The following is a 23763-nucleotide window of genomic DNA, read 5'->3' as shown; positions in this document are numbered from 1 at the left end:
TAACCTGCAAACATAGATACCTAGCTGAAAACCCTGTCTACAAGGCTTATCTCACTGGTAGATTCTTCATGCAGGATCAACTGTACATTTAGGCAAACAGTTGAAGATTTATGATTGATATGGGGCGAAAAGGAACTATCAACAGAAATTCTCTCTTTATTCAATATTCCACACTTGCACTCTGTAGTTAACTCAGCTGTAGATGCATGTAAATCAATGCTTCCTTTCTTCATGCTATACTTTCCCCCTTGCACTTTCTCATCAAGTAGGAAAGCCAGAGCGAGTCCGCTCTGCAGCTTTTACCAGGCTGGTTGGCTGGTTCCTGTTCATGCCTGCGTTTTCTGGCTTCAATCTCCGAGTGGGCAGCCTGTGCCAGCTAGCAGACTATTAGGCCTGTCAAATATTGTGACTCTGTGAATAGCACAGTGTGTAGTGTTGGCAACCCTGGAAGAGCTGGGTCTAATAATTACTCAATTTACAATTGTTTACTGCTTTGTGTGTGATGGCTGGAAAAATTCTGACATATACAAAAGGATAAACGTTACTCTGCCCTGTGCCTTTGCGTTAATTACCTTTCTTCCATGATTTCTCTAATAGCTGCCACATTAGGACCTGCTCCTAGATGGGTATAAAAAGGACCTTCATCTTTTTCAATAATTTGCTCTGTTGAGATAATAGAAGATTATTATTTTAGACCTCAATTATACTAAATATAAAGGCTACATCCACAAAGCGTATCCCCCAACTGCACATAAAGGGCCCTAAGTGACTTTCAAAATTTCTTCTCTTTAAAATGAGTAAATTGATGGACTGATCGATTAGAAAATGTGCCAAATAATTAAGTATATGTACATGCTAGGTGTTGGATAAAAACATTTTGGTTTAGATGTGAAAGAAGAAAATGAGTAGAATTAAAGAAAACAGGGAGAGGGAGAGTATTAGAAGATATTACATGTAGCATGAACTATAACCCAATTCTGAAATTGAAAAAAAAAATTTACTTAAGGTAACCATGACTGCTGCTGGGAGGTTAAAAGATTAAAAATTGTTCCTTTCCTATATCACCCCCTGAACAGTGTTGTTTCCTAAAAAATTAATTATTCTATTTTGAAAATGAGTATAATCAATCCAGATCCATATTTGTGTGCAATATGAGCACTTTATGTTGAGGAAAAAATTCTGGGAAATCAGGTGAAAGGAAGCGCCTGGTGTATTCTACAAAGAGGGAGGGCAGGATTACAGGGATGGGTGAAGAGGACTGTAACTTACCTAATGTTATCTATGATGGCAATGTGTGGCAACTGAACAGCCATGCACCAAATTACGGAAGTAGGGGATTATTCTCCCACTTTCACTCCCAATGGACAAAGGATTGGAGCCTTATGCTCACTAACTCAATATCTTCTCCCTACAATGACATCTGCACCCATATGCTAAGACAAGTTTTTAAACTGGAAATGCCTATAAATTACAAAGGCTTCTTGTGAGTCACTCTAAAGCATTCACATTGTAATTTCACAACCCAGCAAAACTGAAAACAACATTATCCCATTAATGCAAAAACATATAATAAAAACAATGTAGTGAAAAAAGCTCCTACATATGGCAGTCATCTCATTTTACTGTGATTTTTTTTTACTTATCTTTCTAGAAAATGATGTAGATAGAATCAGATAGAGATTAGACTAGAAATAGACATGTTTTAAAGGGGAAAAAGGAACAAATTTTTTGAAAAGCTGCATGTAAGCTAAGTTCTCTTTTGCATGGCACAAGCATCTGTACTATAAAGAACAAACAAAATAAAATTATATGTAAGAGTCAGCTTTTCATGAGCCTTCTCAAATTGCTGCCAGATTTAAGATTTATATGAAGAAAGAAAATCCCATAACAGAAGATAAATTTACTAATTCTGGATAAACACCATGTGTTTCAAAACATTTCTGGCACTTACCTACACATCTGCATGATGGGAAATCATATTGAGTCTTGACAGGTGTGTCCAATAAATTTTTTATCGGAGTATCTAGAAATGTATAAGGTGATTCTAAGAAACTATTGAGAAGAGAACCAGCTGTTGTTTTGGTTGGAGTCTTTTCTGAGGCAGTAACTAGCTGATCTGAAGCTGCAGTGCGGCTCTCACAATCCATAGCAGTGATCTGCCTGCTTAAAACCGTGAGCGGGCCTGACATCTCAACTTTTATTTGCTTCTGTGATTTCAGAGCAAGAGCCTTATGGTCAAATAGTGATTTGACCTGAAACTGCTTCAGATGCAGCTCCATCGTCTCAATAATACTCTTCTGCTGCATGTTATCACAGCTTGAAGGCAGATTTTCTTGCTTACTTATCTTTTTCCACGTTTTACTGTCTGCCTGTGCTGATGGGGAACGCATACAGGAATGAGGCTTGGATCCAGGTTCAACCTTAATTGACCTGAGCACCTGACTATGGCAAGATTCCGTCTGGGGTTGTTGCGCTTGCTGCTGCTGTTCCCGCTTCTGTAACAGGTGCCACCTTAAAGCAGCATGCTTTTGCAGGTCCTTCTCTGGAGGGGTCTGAGTGCGACTTCCTCCCTGCTCAGGAACAGGAAAAGCATTAGCTTGGTTATGCATCGAGTACCTTGGCTGAGCTAGTTGTGTGGCTAGCTCACCAGACATATCTGGGTTTCTACTTTTATATCCCTGTAGAACTGAAGCTGGTTGAGGTTTCTGCTCTTGTTCATGAAAGCACCTGTGAAGAGCATTCTGCTTTGCAGTCACATTATTTGGAAAATATTGCATGTGATCCAAGGTTTGGGCCTCGTTTTGGGCCAAGTTTGAAACAGTCTGTCCTTTATTCTCTGGAACTGTGTGTGTACTGTGTGAATAAGAAATTTGCACGTTACTTGCACTTGATTTCACCTGTCCATAGGGAGAATTTCTACTGTTCGTATGCTGCACATGCTCCGATCCCACTGGGGGATTATGAATCTGATATTCACTTGATCTTGAATACTGATTTTCACCATGAAAGCATTCCTCGACTTTAACATGGGCAAAGAATGACCGTTCTCTCGACTGATCATTGTTGCTCTGTGGATGAGCCACAGTCTGGGGCGTTTGTTCTTTATTCTTTACTTGTAACTTCTGTTGCTGTTGGCATTGCAGAAGATGTGAATTTTGGGATGGTTGTGTTTGTGCTGCCTGCTTTTGAGGCAACAGTTGTGAATTTGAAAACGGCTCAGTCACTGAAGCCCGTTGATTCAAGTGTGGCTTTAACAGTGGTGACATGAGTTTTTCGGTGAGAAAATCTCCTTTCTGTGGAAAATGAAATTTTGGGTCACACTGTGACTGCAGGTGAGTGGCAGGTGAAAGGTTTGTCTTGGAGAAGGGCACCTGCTGTGAGGCTTTTGAAAACTGAAGGTGTTGGTCCGCTGCACCTTGACACTGATTCACTTCAACTGGGTACATTGGTGACTTCTGTTCTCGCTGCCTTGATTTCTGGATGTAAGCGTGCCTGGGGAGTTCCCCAGGCACATTGGAATTTCCAGTGTATTGTGTAGAGGCCATCTGATTGGAGGAGTTGCACTGATACTGAAGAATTGACCGCAGGGATGTATCATCACATTTTGGATGAGATTCTGATGCAGAAAAATGAGGGGACTTCAACTCAATCCATCCTGGCTTCACATAATGCTGCATCGGAAGCACAAGATCTTGTGTTTTTCCCTTTTCTCGACCTGTCAGAATCTCTTGCTCCATCTTCCAGCAGTGGTCCTGTAGCTCCCCACTGCTAGTAAGAGAGGCTGGGTTATGTTTTAAATGTTCTGATACTGGTCTTATGTTTTCAGAATTCAATGGAACTGTCATTGTCCCAGGGGTCTGTTTGCCATTTTTGATAACACAGTTATTCTGAGGCCCTTCTGCAAGTATCAGAGAGGAATTAGATGTGTGTGTAGTTGGAATAGGACTCGGGCATATTGGCGTGTCAGATTGACGCTCTAGCTTTACTTCCTGTAAAAGTGCCCTTTTCTTTCGGATAGGCTGGTGAGGGTGTTCTTCCAAATTTACATCATTCAGACTCTGTTTTCGTTCTGCAGGCAGCTGAAGAAGTGGAGTGGGAGGCGGAGAAAGCAATTGTGATGGTGATGTGGTAGTGGCAGAAAAGGAGTCCTTAGTGAACACTGAGATCTGCTTCATGTAAGCACCATTCATTTCATTTTGCTTTAAATACTCAGAGCTGCTACCAGGAGCTTGCAAACTGCTGCTGGAACCTGAACCGAATTCTTCAGATAACAGATTTGTGGCTCCTAGAATGTCCTCGTTTTCTGCAGGAGATGGGCATATCTCAAGCATGGCCTTTGGCTGTTTTGGTTGGTCTGGTTTCTGAAATGGACAGGTCCCTAGCATCGCAGCTGGTTTGCCAGCATCAGCATCACAGGCCTCGGTTTCCACTGCACCTGGCTCTGGAGGCAGCTCAGATTTCGAGGTCTGTGAGGAATTGAACTGCCCTGAGGTATGCAATGGCTGAGTGACCTCGCAGGACAACTCATGAGGAGCCTGACTATTAATGGCATTTTGATGAGATGTGGTTTTCTGCACCGCAATGGAAACACAATCTGGGTAATATTGAGACAGTGTTTTCTCCAGGAGTTTACCATGTGTGTTTTCCACGGAAGAGGCAGAAACTGTAGCACCATTAGGCATTAGCACTGCCTTGTTTTTAACAAGTAATTCCATGTTCTGGTTTTGCAAGTTAACATTTTTCCCTTCTTGCTCATTCAGAATCTGAAGCTCTGGTCTTTCTGACCCACTGGTGTTGCGTGATGAGAAACTGGCCAGATCTTTAACGATACTGTCTTGGGCTGCAGAGCTTGCAGATTCGACGTGATCATTCAAAGCGGAGACATTTGGTTGACTGCTGCTTTCCCCTGGATTTTGTTCATGGCTTTCCCCGAAGTAAATTCTTTCTTCATTCGCCTTTTGGTCTAGTTTTCGTTTTTTGCCATGAGGGAGCCCAGACAGAGAGGATTCACTAACTGTGTGTTTTATTCCTCCATTTTGGAAACACGTGGAATACCCTTGCATAAAATCCGGACTCTTCTGGCTTTCCTTGACATTGGCTGTTCCCTGGCGACTTCTGATGGCTTGCCACTGGGTGTCTCCGTTGACCTCTGGAGGAGCTCTCTCGGGTAACGGGCTGCCATTCTGGAGGTTTAAAGCCAGAGGTTCTGCCTGGCAAACTGCAGAAGGTGACGGTATCAGGAATGGACTTAGCGTGTTGCCCTCGGCATGGTTGGTTCTATCCTGTTCCATCAGGCTTTACTTCGGGGCCATCCACAAGGCTGCCCTCTGAATGAATCCTAAAACACAGAGAAACAATAATGGAAATGCATTAGTACACTGCAAGCACTAATTACAGATCTTATGAAAAATAGTATAGGAATACATACACATTGTATGTATACTGATAATTATTTATGTACAAGTCAGGCTGGAAACATTTATAAACACAGGGAGCAGGAATGGACAATGTCATCAACTGATACATTAACTGCATTCCCCTAACAACTGTAAAATGCCAGTAACAATTAAAATCACTGGGTAGAGCACTTCATATGCTAAAGGTCTGTTACATATATTACCTTAGATGATTGCTTCATGATGAGCGCCCCGCCCCAGCCAACTGCACTTTTGCCTACTCCTTTGGGGCTCCCTTTAATTAAGAATGTCCTGGTAGCTACTACTCCTTATCTCCTTTCACTGCCCCCGCCCTGCCTGCATTCCTTTTTAGCTGAGATTAGGCCACACTGCCTTCATTCTTACCAATTTCCCAAGTCCTTCATTGACTCATGCCCTTCGTAGGTGACTCTTCCTCAAGAGCCAGCTGTCCACTTCCACTGAGTACTCCTGCTTGATATAAAAAGACTTTCCTATGCAGCTTTCTAGCTAGCTGCTGCTCCAACCATCTCTCATTTTGTACTTCAACAACAACATCTTAGAAATACTGAAACACACTTTCACTGATGCAGCCATTTGGAAAGTGAATCAGGAGATGGAATATCTCTCTCTGAATTAAAAGAAAAAGCAAAAGATAAAGAAAGTCCGTGAAAATTTTAACAATCTCATGACTGATTAAGGTCTTTTGTCCTGATATAAAAAAAATGTACTAATGGCTAAAAGTATGCCTGCAAAATAAAAGTTAACACACACCATTCCTAAAAATTGACAATAAAAGCAGGAAAATATGCAAGGCAAGGGGACAGCCCACAAAATTCAATACAACTGTAAATCCTATGTAGGACAATTATACAGCAAGAACAAATTTCAGAAACGCTTTCATCAACCTTTTTTTTAAGTGAAATATTCCCTCATATAAATGATGATTTATAAAATAAACTGGTAACAATTTTTTACTAATAGCAATAGGCTTTAGGTACGCTATAAATAATAGGTTAATTGACTGAGAAAACATGATGTTTCTACTATATCTGCTTCTTTCTAAACATTAAAAGGTAGATATGCAGGCCTGGAGCGTAAATGTGCCAGGATCCCATATGGGCACCAGTTCTTATCCCGGTTGCTCTGCTTCCCATTTAGCTCCCTGCTTGCAGCCTGGGAAAGCAGTCAAGGATGGCCCAAAGCCTTGGGACCCTGCACCTGCGGGGGAGACCAGGAAGAAGCTCCTGGCTTCGGATTGGCTCTGCTCTAGCTGATGCTGCAGCTTGGGGAGTGAACCACCGGATAGAAGATCTTCCTGTCTGTCTCTCCTCCTCTCTGTATATCTCCCTTTCCAATAAAAATAAATAAATCTGGGAAAAAAGGTAGATATGCATCATCCAACATAACAGCGAGTAGCCACAAACAGTTATTCAGTCCTGTGTGCAGAAAGTGTGACCCATCATAGCATTTTAAAGATTAAAATTTTTTGGAATATTTAAAATTATACTATTGTGGATATACTACATAGGAAAATTTGATTTAAGAGGCTTTTGTTTACATGAGGGCACTACTACCTAAGTAAAGAGCATCACAAGTCTGAAAGAGACTAATTAGCTCTCCAAATGCTAAAAAAGATGCTCTTTTGCCACATAAACCAATTCCTTGCAAAAAATTTATGCCCCACAAAAATGCCCACAAATATGCAGATTTATTATATAATTACAAAAAATTCATAAGCCCTCTCGATATATTGTCCTTCATGCTACATAAACTATTTCAGCTAGCTAATACACCATTCTCTAAGATGTCACAAGAATTACACCTGCTGGTGGCTCCTTGCTGACAGAGTCCTGAGACAGCACAGCACACTGTCATATGGTGAGACAGCGTGCTGGTCTCTTCCCCTCTTCACTCAATGTTACCAGAAATCAGGTCTTAATCAATTCCCCAGGGCCTCACCTCCAAATATCTCAGTCAGATTTAAGTTTCTACTCTCTCAATACCTGAAGAATAGGGATTAAACTTGTATAGAGGTGAAAGGACAGAAAATCCTTGTACAAATAAATCTGATGAAAGTAATGCCTATCAATGAGATTTATACATAGCAATTCATTATATGCCAATGATTCACTAATCATTATTTTCATTTAGAACAAAAAGTGATTTTAAAATACAAACTGGTAAGACTGGCACCATGGCTTCACAGACTACTCCTCCACCCTGTGGTGCCAGCATCCCACATGGACACTGAGTTATGTCCTGGCTGCTTAAATTCTGATATGACTCTTTGCTTCTGGTCTGGGAAAGCCGTGGAGAATGGCTCAAGTCCATGGGACTCCGCACCCACAGGAGAGTCCAGGAAGAGGCTCCAGGCTCTCAGTGTCACATGGGCTCAGCTCTGGCTGTTTCTGCCATTTGGGGAGTAAACCAGAGGGTCACTTTGCTCTGTAAATTTGCTGTTTATATAACAATAATGAAAAAATAAAAAATATATAGACTTGCAATCATAATAAGGCATTATGTTTCTAAAAGAAATGATCAAAAGTTATATTTAAAAAATAGGGAGAAGAGTCTTTATGGCAATATTGCATGCTGAACCATTTACTTACCATCTCAAACAGGCACAGGCTGTTTTTAACATATTCCTTGAGAGGCTCTTATTTGACATATTCATTGAGAGGCCAGGGCTGGCACCAGGGGCCAAATTCCAGCTAAACTTCAAAAAAGATTTCACAATAAGCTCTTCAGAGCTATCAAGATCTGTTTCTAATTATATAATAAGATCTACTGGAAGATTATTAATCTCTTACTCATATGAAATTTCTCTGTGATGTTACATGTTTCCATCCATGCTTCTAAGAACTCCTTCCCAATATGAGTCTTTGGGAATCCTAATGTACACTGACCTAACTTTTCTTATGGTAGATAAGACTCCTGCCTGAGACCCAGGAGAGAAAAATGCGATACAGGGAGGTCAAGAAGAATGTGAACAGACAAGCCTTGCTGGGTTTTCCCACTCAGTCTATTAGTATCAGAATTGCAGCAAAAGTTTCTCTGAGGTTTAGGCAGATTCTAGAATATACTTAGAGATCACTGAAGTGGGTATGCTTAGAAAGAGCACCCCTTTCACACACAAAGCTGCACCAGCATTATTTTGTATATTCTTTATATTAAATAAGTAAGCAGCGTGTAAGGCTGTGTGTGTGTGTGTGTGTGTGTGTGTGTGTGTTTTCCCTGAGTTGTTCAGTCAAATCGCGCAATGAAGCAGTAGTAGGAAGCTTGTACAAGTGAAACAAGCTGGGATTTGGCCTGGGAGTTCCACCAGGAGGAGCCCCCACTGCTGCCAGGTGTACAGGGTCAGAACGGCATCAGACGCCCAGGTGTCCGTGTGGCTGCAGGGGAGGGATCACAGATTTCCTCGCTATTCTCCGTTGTGAGGTTCAATGCATGCCGATTACTTGCTGACCTTTTTTATACCCAGCCTTGTCCAGCTGACAAAATCACTAGGTAGCACTTTAAACTTTCGATGGCTGAGACATCCTAAATGACACTGACCTGAGTGATCACGAAATGACTGATGTGTTTTAATGATGTATAAGATTATCTCAGGGACTCAGTAAGGATTCAGAGTTACATATGAACCCAGGCATATGGGTCCTGGGAAGCCAGGACCAAGCATGAAAGGAACAGAACCACAGTGTTAAACCCACAACCGTCTAGGAGCTCATCATGATAGCCACTGCATAATCCTGCGGGTGGCTTTTATTTTTCTCATTCTATGAGCTTGTTTTTAGTTATAATCGAAACATGTTTTACTTATTTGAAATTTGGAATATATGATTTATAGATAAATGATACTTATAAAAATGATATTCTTGCCCTTATTTCTGCCTCCTTTGTTGCATTTTTACTTATTCTTCATTATTTAGCTATGTAGTTCGTAAGAGGAAAATGATCAGGCTTTTGGTAAAACATCTGAAGGCAATTATAGCATTTAGCATTAGTGTGCTGTGATAAAATGCTAACATGAGGATATCTACCCATATTGCCTGGTAACAAGGTAAATTAAACTTCTAGATGTGTAACTGAAAAAACAATTTGAGGTTTTTTTTTAACGTGAAGAGAGTTATAAAAATCATCTTCTTCCTAAATGACAGAGGTTAATTAAATGTTAATTGAGGAAAAGGTCATAACTCAGAAACAAGTTATATCATTTATTTATGTTTATCCTTTTACCCTAATAGTCTGGCAGTCCTTATAAAGCAGAGTATTAAAAAGAACTCCAATAAATCTTCAATAAACACAACCAATTGTTTTGTAAATTTGAAAGGTCAAATTATAATCAGGTAATTTAACATAGCAATGTAACATAATGATATCATGATGGGTCTGTGGTTTCGGCTAATACCACAGGATAATCATCTGTGCACCAGGAGGGGAACCAAGGTGAGGAGAAACTGATGTCAACCCGTATATTCTACATCATGAAGAAACACGTTTCTTTCAGTTCAAACTACTGGCCTTTTGACCAAGTACCAGCTAACATTCTTGCTTGCCAGAACTAAGGTAGCTACTTTTCAGCCACGGCAGTTTTCCCGCTTTTCTGACAATTTGTTATGAATTCAAGTCGCATCGGCAGCATCTGTGAAACAATTACTGCAACTAGGACTGACTCTGCAGTCTAATCCATCATAATTATGACAGGCCTCTTTGAAGATGCTATGATGCATGACTTAAAAATAGCACATTAGTGTGCAAATGGATCAGCCTCTCATTTCACCAATATGCACGGAGGGTCGTAATTTACCTCAGCACCATTTGACTCTTTGAATTACTCACGAATGGAAGCTGTATCTCTCGCCACATAAAACCCTAGATGAAGCTCAACATTTGCAAAGAGGGGTTTTTGTTTTTGCATTTTTAATATTGTTGGTTTTTGTGAGTGCTATAGGAGGAAAAATGATTTAAATCTCATGTTAGCTTCCTTCAAATAAGAGAAGGCCAATCAACAAACTTATACAGTTGCCATTCTGTAAGGGATTTGTTCTGTGATAAATCATTCCCTGTACCTTCCAATATTCCAGTTTTTATAAAATACCATCATGAGGTGAATCCTGTTAATTGATCAATGCAAAGAGTGGCAGGCAGGGTCATTGTGAAGACCGCAGCATATAAGGCCAAAGCATTTCTGTGTCAACTGGTGTTTAGCTCTGTCACTCTTCCTGGCAGCTATGACCCTGTTATTAACTCAGGGTGGTAGAAATTACATAGACACGCAAAACACTGAACAAAGATAATATATTTGACTCCTATGTGAATGACACTGTTCTCAAAACTACTTTATTGGCTTCCTACTAAAACAGGTCATAATTTGTGTCAATTATATCCTTAGTTCAAGGAAAGTGAGGGACAAGCTTAATGCACATGTGGATGGTACTCTAAAATCCTGACGAAACTAGCTTGAAATCCTATCTTCTGCGTCTGTCCTTTTTTTCCTCCAATTCTCATTATTTAGAATTTGTGGCGAAGATGACTTATTCCACTAAACTGCAGTTGTAAATATGAACACACAAACACACGCACACATTCTCACACAAGGAACTCCAGGTCCATTTTATCCCCTTCCTGCCCAATCTTTGGGAAAGGTCACAAAAAGCTCAGAGTGGGAAGACATACACAGTGTGACATTCCCTACTTCTAGGGCAAGGACCAGAATGCAGACTGGAATGAAATTGTTCTAACTTAAGATGCTGTGGATGATCTATAATCTGTGTGAATGCTCGTCTGCTCAGCATTAACATTAATACAAAAGTTCAAAAAGAAGGTGTCGCATTCACAGCGAGTGCTGCCATATATTAGTGTGAAGCAAACTAATAACAAACTCCATACCACAGATTCTTGAAACAAATATTTTGGCAACTATGTGCCATATTGTATTCATGAATTGATTCTCAGAAATATTTCGTTCCCTAGCATGAAGTGCAAAGGCATGCCAATGTGTTTCTGAGAAGTTCTGCACAAGCTTGAACAACTTCATCTTCATGCTGATCTGTGCAATCCTAATCAACTGTTACCATGACAACCTTTCATTGGTCTTCCTCCTATTTACCAGCAATTCGTATTTTGGTTATTTTCTGAGTGTATCACAATGCTATTGTGCCAATGCTGCTAGAGTTGTGTCAATCCCATATCAGAATGCTGATACACACCTGGGTTCATAGCACATGTATTTGGGTCCCAGGCTTTGAGCTTTGTCCTGCCTCCTCTGTTGCTCATGACAGTGCAGTGGACAGCATGTTCAGGTGCACACAAAGGATGTGACAGCCAGCTTGTCTAGGCCAGAAGAGGACATCAAGTTGCCCTGTCTTGGGTTGGACAACTCTCCTGGCAAAGCTTTGCAACATGTCTCAAGGTCTGTGAATGCACTAGGTGAACTTGGTTAGCCAATAGGCCTTGGAAAGGTTTTCTCAGCTATGTTGCAGTTGAAGTCTGTGCTGCCTCACAATTATCAAGTAGCACCCCTCAGAGCACTCTTCCTCACATTAGGATCTGTTTGTCAGCATCAGAGGACTGACTCCTATCTCCATGTGCACTTACTTCAAAATACACACAGCACAGTGAAGTTCTATACTGTTACTGACACAGTTAATTTATATATACAGGCTCAAAATCCAGCTTCTCTGAGTGGAGAACAAAAAGCTGGTGTGTAGCTAACAGGGAAAGTCACATCACACACATGAACAAAAAATTGAGACGTTTACACTGAAGAGTACTGTCTCAGAAAACAGGTTACTGAGGCCATTCATTGATGTGCATTAGAATCCCCCAAACTATTTAGCATTCCATTTCAAAACTTAACGCAATTTCTTTCCCACGTTTAGATGTTCTCTTTGTGACAAAGCTGAAGCATGAAGAGATGCAGAAAACCACTGCAGCTAAGCAAAAACAGTTGATGCCATCTGCACTGCAGTTAGTGTTCGGAGACCATGCTGGAAGTAAGGAGACTGAAGCAGTGCTGGGAAAATGTTCTAGTTCTTTCTGCTTCTCTATCAAAAATACTTGCATAACTCTGAATCTTACAGAGCTCCTCCCCCCTCTTTTTTTGGAAGCCGGCCATACAACTCCCAATCTTTGAGCTCCTCCCAGCTAAATTTTAAGTAATTAAAATTAAAGTGTGCTGTGTAATATTTCCGGCTTTCCCATTATATATATATATTTGATATATATATCAAATGCAAACTTAAAAACCTTTTTCAGTAATTTTCTAGAACATATATTTCATAGCCTGGCAAATGATCATAAAACACTGAAATAAGTCATTCATTTCCACTTAAATGTTACTCAGTTGAAGAAAATTCAATTTCATAAAATGGTCTCCTGTAGCATTTTCTGTGAAAGTCAGCTTCATTCCCTCTAGTTCTACAAAGGACAACCCTTTAGGATATACTTATTGAGACACAGATTTAAAGCTCTAGCTTAGCTATTAAGTCTTCATTGTGACTTGTTTTACGGATCTATCTTCTTAAGAGTTGCTTGTTATTCCTTGATCATCAGGAAATTCCTGGATATGCTGATTGGTCTGGTTGCCCCAATTTTGGAAACTTAGATGCGAACAGCCATCTATTCATCTGATCACCAGGGTTAGGGATGTAGAGGGTGAACAAGACAGTCTGGTTTCAAAGACAATGAAGTAGGGACAAGAGCTGATAAACATTAATTAGGAAATAAACTTTATTGACAAGAGTACAGAGGAACCAAAGGAGGACTATTCAATTCCCTGCCTTCCTTCAGATTGGCTCATCGCTGCCTATTGCAACCGTTTCGGTAGCAGAACCAGTGGATGGAAGACTTCTCTCTTCTTTCTGTGTAACTTTGCCTTTCAAATAAAAATGAGCTGGAAGAATTTCTGTTAGGGTAGTAAAGTACAACAGCATTGACATATAAATTGATTTGGAATATCTAAGTAATGCATAAATAATTCTCAATCAGCAAGAAAACACGTGGTTTTAAGCTACAGTGGGCAAGCCTGGGGGAAAGTGGGAAGGTGCTGTACCAGTGGGATGCTTGTGCCCAGACTACTGGGCTTCTGCTCACTCCTAGCACCTTCCTACTAATGTACATTAGGGAAAGTAGCAGATTATGGCTCAATTGCTTGGGCCCTACTCATGTACTTGAAGACCCAGGTGGAGTTTTAAGCTCTTAGTTTCTGCCGGAATTTAGAAAGTAAAACAGCAGATGAAAGATATTTCTCTTACTCTGTGCCCCGTAGCCACTGTTGATCCTGCCTATGCTGGTGGGCTGGGGGCTGGGCCTGAACAGCCTGAAAGGCTATTGTCATAGGCCTCTGCAGTTAAGGCCAATACACATGTTGGTATGGGCAATGGCCCTAGGAGTGGGCCAAATTGGGAGCTTCCTGGGTGAGGTGGTAGGGAGAGGGCATGCAGGCCAGCACATGTGGGGTACACAGATTGGCCTTAGTACATGCACCGTATTATCACGACACATCTGTTGCCAACAACTTCTCAGAATAATGACAACGATGTGAGAGTCACTGAATGGAGGTTTTATAGTTCACAAGAGTTATGCATTCCATGAGATTTCCTGATGCCAAAACAAGCAAACTCCCAATCAGCAGCAAGTAACCACAGAAATTAAGGGTCAGAAATCTCTGAGGAAAGAATGAAATGGCATAGCTAACTTGGGGAAACCACTGCTCCATCATTTGTAAATTTAACCTGCCCATCAGTCCAATGACCCCTGCTCCGGGAAGTATACATACCCCCACTCCTTGACAATTTCATAGGTATCCTAGCGATGCTGATGGTCTTCTGTCCTTAACCTCCTGGTCCACTCCATCCCTGAAGTAGCTCATAAGTGTCTCAGACAGTCTAACTTTTTAAATTAGCTTTATTTCATATGCAATCAAAGAAGTTCTATCAGCTGATGGACAGTATTTAAAGCCAAGTGACACAATGGAATAATTCCAATAGAGTACAATTTGAGAAGCTGGCTCCGATTTGGGGTCTCAAAACCCAGAGTTCGAATGACCTCAAAGATGGCCCAGACAGTAAGATAACCAGCTGCTGGATGACCCATTTTAGTCCTATGGACTCAAATGGTACACGTCACTGCTCTTCCCACTTTAAATGACCCAAATCCAGATCATTTCTTACTTCAGACCCACCTTTTATATTCCCTATCAAAATGAGTGGCAATATCTATATGGCTTCTTGCCTTCTTAGAAACATGTCAATCACCAAGCACTACTGGTTCTACATTCTTACTGTTGCTGGAATCCGTATTCAGATCCAGAAATCCCCATGGCTGGCTGATACTACTCCTACTCTACGAATGTGTACTGAGATTATGCATTACATAGATTCGCCTCTAGTGATACTTGTCTATTATCTATTCTTCAGCATAAAAGCCAACTGAAGCCCGCATCTCTTCAGTCAATGCAAGCAGACATTTCCTGCTTCCTCCTTATCTAAATTTTCGTACAGAAACCTGTCACTAATCTTGTTTGGACAAGTGTCCGGGGGAATGGACATGTTCATCCCAGCGGGGGGGGGGGGGGGGGGGGGGGAGGAGGGATATCACAGTGCAGAAGTTTTGAGTTGGGAGCAGTTCAATTACTTGAGTCCCTGCTACTCACATGGGAGACTTGAAAACAGCTCATTGTTGCTGACATTGCAGGAATAAACCATTATGTGGACGGTCTATATCTCTGCCTCTTGGAGTGGAAACGTTTATCCTCATTCTATATTTTCAGTTTGTATTGCAGAAGTCCTTGCCCAAACATGGCTGAGACCTCTACAACCACTGAGCAGGTTCTAACTCATTAAACAACAAACTTAATTAAACTGGCAAGAAACTTTGAATGTTTTCTAGCAGATGGCAAAATGTAATAGCTCTGTCCCATTTTTTTGGGTTTTTTTTTCACTCTAAAAACACTTCTCACGGCTTGAATTTGAGATGGTATCTGCTGACAGTTGAGGTCTCTGGTGGAAGGTTTTAATTGGTAACAAGTTTCCAACAGTTTCCTCCTTCTAATGGCAGGTCAAGATGTCAAAAAGAAGAATGACACTAAAGGACAGAATTCATGCTAAATTAATCCTCAACTTTGAAATTAATTGGAAACTCTACCAAGTCACCCACTCCAATTTTAGTCTTCTTGTTACAAGCTAGTAATCAAAATTGGGCATGTTCAGCAACTTCTCAATGACTAAAAACTTTCAGGAAATATAAAAAGGTTAAGTGACAGATAAAACTAGTTCCCATAGAAATCCATAGTCCTTGTGTATCTCTTATCATTTACAAAAATGCCAAAATAAACAACAACAAATTAAAAAAAAAACCAACCAGAAAAACAAACAACCAAAAAAATTCCAAATTACTAGCTTGTGGAATTAATTCTTCAGGACCCAAAATGTACTAAAAGGAAGATGAGCATCTCAGCCATGGTTGGCCACTGAGACTATTCTTACAGTGGAAAACTTCCCCTAAGAACAGAAAATATTACTAGCCAGCAGAGAAACAGGAAATTTGTTCTACTTCTGTGAAATTTATTCTTATTCTAATGCACAATTATATAATGCTGGTATCCACGATTTCTGTACCAAAAAAGTAATAGCATCAAAACAGACTACCATGACCGATCATTTAGTTCTTTTCTATGATGTCTTAACTGAAGTTGTGGCCAAAACAGAACATGATCTGAACTCTGTCTCACTTGTTCCTTCAGCATTCTAGAAGAACTGTACACAACAGAATCTTCTTTGAAAAAAATAGATCTCTTTCTCTCCACTTCACATCAATTAGGGTCTTATGTGACTCATGAAGTCACAAAATGAATTATTATATGACTTTCTTCATGTATGAAAGCAATAATTACTATGACACCTCTCCATATGAGGTATGATAGTGCTTGTAATACTTACCAGTTAAGGATTCTGGCTCTATAATTGTGTGTGCTAAGTAGAACTCAAATTTGCAATGTAGAAAAAGTTCTTCCCAAAACCTGCTTCAAAGATTTGGCTTATTTTTGTCCTTGTGAGACTGGGTGTTAATTTATTCTCTCTTAGTGAAAGCCTGTCTTCTATTTTAAATTTCCTCGAAAGCATTATCCAATATTAAAGCCACCTAAGGTGCTAATTTCTAACATGCTCATGAATAAATTAAGTTACAGAACTTGTAGGAATGCAAGCGTAAAAGCAGATATCCAAGTCCTCCTTTCAAGTAAATAGTTAATAACTATAGAAGTAAACAAAAACCATAGCATATTAGCACAAGAATGAGTATGAGGCAAAATTGCTAACTGAGATACAAAATTTTTCAAGAATTAAAAAAAATAGATGAAGTCACATAAAAGGGCATTACTAATGCAAAATCACATATAAAGCCAACTGTGGCATGGTGTACAGAAAAGAGAGAAAGTTCCAGCTGGTGTTCCAGCACCATAATCTGAGAGCACACACTGGGGTACATACAAAAAACACACACGACTAGACAGTGCAATTGAAACTACCAAATCTGCACCATAGCTGTTAGGGACATGAAAACATTGAAGAGAAATTCAGCAGTGCCATGGGATTGCTTTGAGCAACATGTGTTAGTCCTCTGCCCCCCCTTAATGCTAAGAGATGGGAAACCAAAATAACGTAATCCAGGAGCAGCAGTGCTGGGTAAGGGAAAGATGCACAAACTCAAACAGAATGCCTGTGGGCGCCTGGACTCCTTGCTAACCAGGCTTCTTGCTCAGAGCAGGCTCATTTCACACAACCAGACCTTCCAGGAATCAGAAAGACAATGAGGTCTTAAACAATTATGCTAATAAGCATTCTGAGAAAGCACTAATACTATTATAGATACAAGTGCATCAGATAAGTTTATTTATTGAAAGGTAGGGAGAGAGGCAGAGACTGACTAATCCCATGCCTACTGGTTCACCTAGCAAATGGCCAGGCACTTGGAATACAACGTAGGTCTCCTAGCCTGAGGCCAAGGGCTGGGGTAACCTGTTGCACATAGGCACAAAGCTAGAACCGATGTGGAGATGGTACTTAATCTCTGGCACTACAAAATGGAATGCAGGTGTCTCCAGTCCCAGGGAAACCCACTTGCTGGGCTTCAATACCTGACCCCTAAAAATACTGTTCTGACTAGGGACTGGTGCAATTGCTCAGCAGCACTGGCATCCTATATGGGTGCTGGTTCAATAGTGCAGGCTATGTTTTCACCTATGGTGCAAAAATCCCAGTTCGAGTCATGACTTCCTATTTCCAATCAAGCTCCCTTCTCAATGTGCTTGTGAAAACAGCAGAAGAGGATGTATATTCTTACAATTAAACTGAACTCACCCAAAACATTCGAAATTTCCTTATCAAGATTTCCCATCTACTGGATCACAACTCAGATGCCCTCAATAACCCGCATTGGGAATGGACAGAATCCCAGAACTCCCATATGGAGCCGGGATTCATCTCCTACCTCTGATGTTGCAAATCAGGGAGCTGGATGGAGTTCGAGCTAATATGGGATGCAGGCAACTTAAGAGCAGGCTAACCCACTCTGCCAAACGCCTTCCCCTCTGATTCTTCCTGTTTGGCAGCATCAGCATTGTAATTATGAATCAGGTAAATGTACTTCCTAAAGAAAGGCACTCCCTTCTCGGTGGCGTCATGCAGTGGTACATATACAAAGACTTTTCTCTGGGCCAAAGCACATTCAATTCCCAAGTGATTATGATTATTTGTCAGGAAATAAATAGCAGCAAAACATCGCCCATTATTTCTTTTCCCAAATACCTAACTAACTAATTTGTACAAATTATACTGGATAAATGTAACCTAAGTAACAATTAAAATAGTCTTAATGAAGCACAGCATCTGTATATGGCATGCATTTTTCCTTGAATTTCCTTTAAAATTTTCTTTGAAAATATTTCAAAGGAGCTAAATTGCTATTGATATTGATAATAGCCACTAAAGCAAAGGTAATCATCCAAAAGTTATCTATAACAATCCTTCAGTCCAACTGCATCTTACACTGTTTCTGTGTGGAATTAGTTCCAGAATCTAAAATCTTCAGGAGCACCAGGAGCACCTACACAAACTTTTTCACTTACATCATCAACTCTACATTACTGGCAATGACTGAAGTGATGTGTATCTATGAAAACCTGTTACTAAGCAATAATTGGTGCTGGAGTTATGGAAACCCATGTGAGCATCAGTTTAAAAACTGGCTGCTCTACTTTCAAAACAGCTCCCTGCTACTGCACCAGGGAAAGCAGCAAAAGATGGCCAAGATCCTTGGTCCCTGTAAAAAAGTGGGAAGCTCCCAGCACCAGCCATTGCATGCAACTTGGTGAGTGCACCAGTGAATGGAAGGCCTCTATCTCTTGAAAACCCACTCAAAGGCAGGTTCTTAATGTATTTTAAGAAGGGAAAGGTAGGATGCAAAGAGAAATAAAAGGCTTGAAAATGATCATAAGCTGAACTCATTCTTACATGGCAGAATTCAGACACTCTGTTAGGAGAAAAAAAGGAAAGAAAAAATCCAACCTTAAAGGATTTCAGAGAGGCTGGTGCCTCGGTATGTTGAGTTTTGCCTGTGTCTATAATTAAGCATGGCTACTTTTTTCCCTCTGACTACTATAGTTCTCATCCAATTCGATGTAAATGTGCTAGGAAGGCAGCAGAGAATGGTGCCTGGCTTTGCACTGGCTCATCTGGAGAGCGAACCAGCAAATGGAAAATGTTCCTCTCTCTGTGTAAACCTGCCTTTCAAATAAAACACAGAAGCAAATGACTGCACTTAAGTATTATGTTTGAGATACAAAAATGGCACAAGGTGGCCTGGGGCAATACCCTAGTGCTAGATCTTAATCATGCATCTGCCAGGCTCTCATATGGGTGCTGGTTTGTACCCCAGCTGCTCCCAGCCAGCTCCCTGCTTGTGGCCTGGGAAAGCAAGAAAGGATGACCCAAAGCTTTGAGACCCTGCACCCATGTGATAGACCTGGAAGAAGCTCCTGACTCCTGGCTTTGGATCGGCTCAGCTCCAGCTGTTGCAGCCACTTGGGGAGGGAACCAGTAGATGAAAAATATTTCTCTCTGTATATCTACTTCTTGATTTAAAAAATAAGTAAACAAATCTTTAAAAACAAGGGTAGTAAACACTTGGACAATCATACACTATTTTCACAGGAATTATTATAGGAAATGCAGCCACTGGTATTTGAACTAGCATTTGTGGATGCCGGCTACTTGACTTGTTGCCTCACAGTGTTGGCATCCTACTTTTTTATTCTGCCTGGGTACATCCTTTAAAATCCTCTGATGAGTATCCATCAATGAAGGTCATCTGGTCAGTGCAGAGCTGAATATGACCTAACATGTTTATAACCAACTACAGCTCTTCACAGTGACCCACAGCAGCTCTGTGAACTCTAGAGATCAAAAGAACATAATGCAAAAACCCACTAGTTTAAAGGAACACCAGCTAATATTCCTGTTGTGTATCCTGGTCATCCCTTAACCTCCTTGTTATGCTGTTGTCCTCAGTTCCTGCTAAGTAATTATTACAAACTGCACATTTTTTACCTGAAATTACATTTCACACATTTCAACTCTTATATTCACTCTCCTGAAACTTTTTTTTTCATTAAAGGCCTGTGTTGCAGGGAAATCTTCCATCCACTGACTTACTTCCCAAATGTCCTGCTCACAGCTTCTTTTAATTCTGCCACGTGGCTGCAAGAGTCCAAATATATAGAACATCTTCCACTGTTTCCTGGGTGCCCTAGCAGCATCTGGATCAGAAGTGGAGCAGTAAGACTCGAGTGGGCACGCATATGGAAATGCAAGCATTGAAGGCAGCAAAATTCCTGCAACAGTGCAGTGATGACCCCAACCTTTCCAGCTAAGGTTTGATAAGGTTTCTTATCAAAGTGGCAGAAGACTGCCCAAGTGCTTGGGCCCTTGCATCCATCTGGGAAGTGCAGATGGAGATCCTTGGTTCCTGGCTTGAAAGCAGCCCCGGGGGAGCCACCGAGACCTCTCTGAGAGTGAGCCAGTGAAAGCAGCCCTGGGGGAGCCACCGAGACCTCTCTGAGAGTGAGCCAGTGACAAAAACCTTTCTCTTGTCTCGCCCTTCTCTTTCTGCATGCATGCCAGAAGGCATGAGGCACTGCAAGAAAAAATAGTTTTTATACTGGAAGTTCAAAGCTATCAATAAAAAAGCTGGAGAGAACAGAAAGATGGACAGCATGCGTGTGAACGCACACATGCACGCCAACCGCATCTATCTGAAGACGGGCTCAAAACTTATGATGACCACTACATTTTAAACTTCCCAATGAGACACCTCCAAAGGATTACACAAACCTTTGGTTGACAACTCACCAACTGCTTTAGAAAATGACAATTATTTTCCAAACATTAAAAATCCTTAGAACCCATTTCTCTCCATAACTGAGGAAAAGAATGGCCGGATACACATCTGAAAACGTTTACTGGCTTTGTAACTCACTTTCCCAATACAAAGTATTTTCCCCATCACTCTCATTTCTGCTGAAAATATCCTATGAGATCAATAAACACAACTGATACTTCACCTTTTGATGAGGAAACTGAAACATAAGAGTGATGAAAATTACTTTCATAGGGTGCAGTCTATTTTAGAACCGCTTACTTGTTTCAGACCCAAAGGTCACATCACATGAGGGTATGCATTAATTTAAAAAAATGCCATAGAGCTATTTGTGGATTCCGGAATTGCCAAAGTTCTCAGCTGAACCATGAGAGAATGTGGATGGGCCTCCTGGGATTTACGGATTACTGAGACCACACAAGATGCCACGAAGAGAGCTTGAGCGTTCACACACTTCAGTTTCGACTTGTCTCATGCTGTGGTATGTATCACAGAAAAGGTAGATACATAAGCAATGTCGTAGCACTATTTCCAAAAAATGTTATTGTTTAAACATATTTCTGCTCACATGATAATTACATTTTAGTAAAAATAAAATGCAGGTGGCAGAAAACATGAAGTCCACTGGATCCAATGAACTCTGTGACTCAAGGATAAACTGCTCATGGCTATGGGTTTCAGTTCCCATTAAAGCTAAGGTGGGATTTTAAATGTTGGGGATTAATCAATGACCTGATCAGGATTAACAATCACGCCATCCTATTTTGCAAATGATTTTGCAGGCCAATAAGAAAAGCTTCTTTTAGTGTGAAAGACCAAAGGGGGTTGGTGGGGGGAGGGGGGGGGGGGGAGAACACACTAATTTCATTCTGTATTTTAAATGTAAAAAGATCATGAGGAACAACTAAACCTTCTACACACGAACCACCAAAACATCACAGGAGAAATAACATTTCTTACAGAAACACCATGGAAAAGCAGGGGTTGCAGACAGCTCTGTCAAGAGGATTGGCCAGTGTTGAGACGTAATTTTCTGCCTACAATACCGGAAGCCCACGCAGGAACTGGTTCATGCTGACTTATACACAGACCCCTAATAAAGAACCTGGGAAAGCAGCAGCAGATGGCCCAGGTCCTTGGGACTCTTTATGAATGAAACTCCTGGCTTCAGCCTGGCTCAGTCCTGGTCCATACTCTCTCTCTACCTTTCAAATAATCATTTTTAAAAATCCCATTTTTAAAAATCTCATCAAAATAATTGAAACAACGAAGGAAGGACTGTTTCTAGGAAATTTTCTTTGCATTAATAAGATTTTAAAAATGCTTTTTATTTATGTGAGGCACACACATAGAGCAAGAGAGAAAGAAGGACAGAGATACTCAGCTAATTTCCATTCACTGGTTTAATTCGCAAATGCTTGCTCAAAAAAGCCAGCAGGCCAGGACTCAGACACCCCCATGGGTGTGGCAGGAACCCAATTATGTGACTTAACAGCCCCACTTATTGCAAATGTGCCTGAAATTTCATACGTGTATAAAAGGACTCCTGAAAGAATTTCTGTGTTGAAACAGAAAGCAGGATGGTTCGATGGGCTTAGACACTGCTTCAGATGCCTTGTGTGTGACTAGAATCAAGGCTTCCAATTCTGACTTCCTGCAAATGCACCACCTCAGAGGTGGCAGAGGAAAGCTCAACTTTTTTTTGAGTCACTGTCACCCACCTAACTCGGCACCCCCACCTGCACGGGTCCGTAGTAAGAGGAAGCTGGGAGGGGAACAAACACATGCCAATGTCATACGAGAATCCTAACTAGTGTCTTAAAAACTAGGCCAAATATTCGCCCTCCACACACACTCCAATCATTTACTATTATCTGCTTTCCTTTTGGCTGGGTTGAAAGTCAAAAAGCAAACCCCTCCTAAATGTACAAAAAAGAACTCCTGTGGTTATTTGCTCCTAAAAATAAATAAAGCTTAGATTACCCATCTGACAAAAGCTCAATGAAAACCAAGCCTTTGCAAGAGGTGGGAAAAACTGGGAAGACAGGCAAAGAATCAGAAAGAAGGGTTGCAAAATGCTCTTCCCAAGCAGTATTTGATTTCTTGAACTCTGCTAGTAATTTATTTTGTAGGGTTTTTTTTTAAACAAATATTGACACTTCCTTTCCACCGTTCAGTTCCAAGAGAAAAATCTTCACTACAGAGATGAAAATTCCATCTTCAAAAGAACAAGCACTGAATGAGTAGCCATGATCTTCACGGTGTGCGGTAAAGCAGTCACTCGGGGAGGAGGGGAAAAGCAAAAGATGTTTTATTCATAATTACCTAAGATTTTCCAGCTTTAGGGGAGAAAGAGGAAGTCTATTTTCAGTGACAATGATTACTCTAAAAATATTAACATGCAAGGGAAAATATTCATTCTGAGAGTTACAAATGTGCTGAGTTCTTTTTGTCTGAGAGTGACTTCACATTCCGGGGCAAAGGTAATCTAGGCAGATGCACTGGCCCCAGGGCTTCCAACTGGCACCATCTAGGAATCATGGGAGTTTAACTGAGGACATGCTGCAATGGACTGCTCAGGACCAGGGTCGTGCTGGGTGGCAGAACAGACCCAGAAACAGACAGCTGGCACGTTGAAAATATTTCATAGGCCAAACACATAAAGACTGAACTTGAAGCTCAATTATCTGCCTGTCACTGCTTCTGTGTATTTTCACAACGTCATACCAAAAAAACCACACAGGGGGTGTCATTTCCTCTTGATCAAGTTGCTGGCTCAAAGGCACACATTTGATGAGACCTGCCTACCTGTAAGAGCAGCAAACCACCCTGAACCCTGCTCATCACAAGTAAGGGGTAGAAGGAGATTCTATCGCAAGTGCTTATAGATTGTACCTACAGTTTGGTTTCA

At 40.9% G+C, this 23763-nt stretch overlaps 1 protein-coding gene across 1 annotated transcript in view; it reads right to left on the bottom strand.

Moving 5' to 3' along the window:
- TET2 (tet methylcytosine dioxygenase 2) overlaps positions 1-23763 on the bottom strand; it is a 63059-nt gene that overhangs the window by 14375 nt on the left and 24921 nt on the right. The window contains exons 3-4 of the mRNA XM_040967315.1: positions 1952-5338; positions 573-663 (exon numbers count right to left, since the gene is read on the bottom strand). Of these exons, the coding sequence (XP_040823249.1) occupies positions 573-663; positions 1952-5291 (3431 nt within the window). The 5' untranslated portion in view covers positions 5292-5338. The remainder of the gene's footprint in view (positions 1-572; positions 664-1951; positions 5339-23763) is intronic.

The sequence above is a fragment of the Ochotona curzoniae genome, unplaced genomic scaffold (genome assembly GCF_017591425.1).
Source record: "Ochotona curzoniae isolate NIBS_2020 unplaced genomic scaffold, NIBS_Ocur_1.0 scaffold_4506, whole genome shotgun sequence".
Classification (NCBI taxonomy): Eukaryota; Metazoa; Chordata; class Mammalia; order Lagomorpha; family Ochotonidae; genus Ochotona; species Ochotona curzoniae.
Note: the sequence above shows the minus strand (reverse complement) of the source record. Positions and strands in the feature narration are given on the sequence as shown.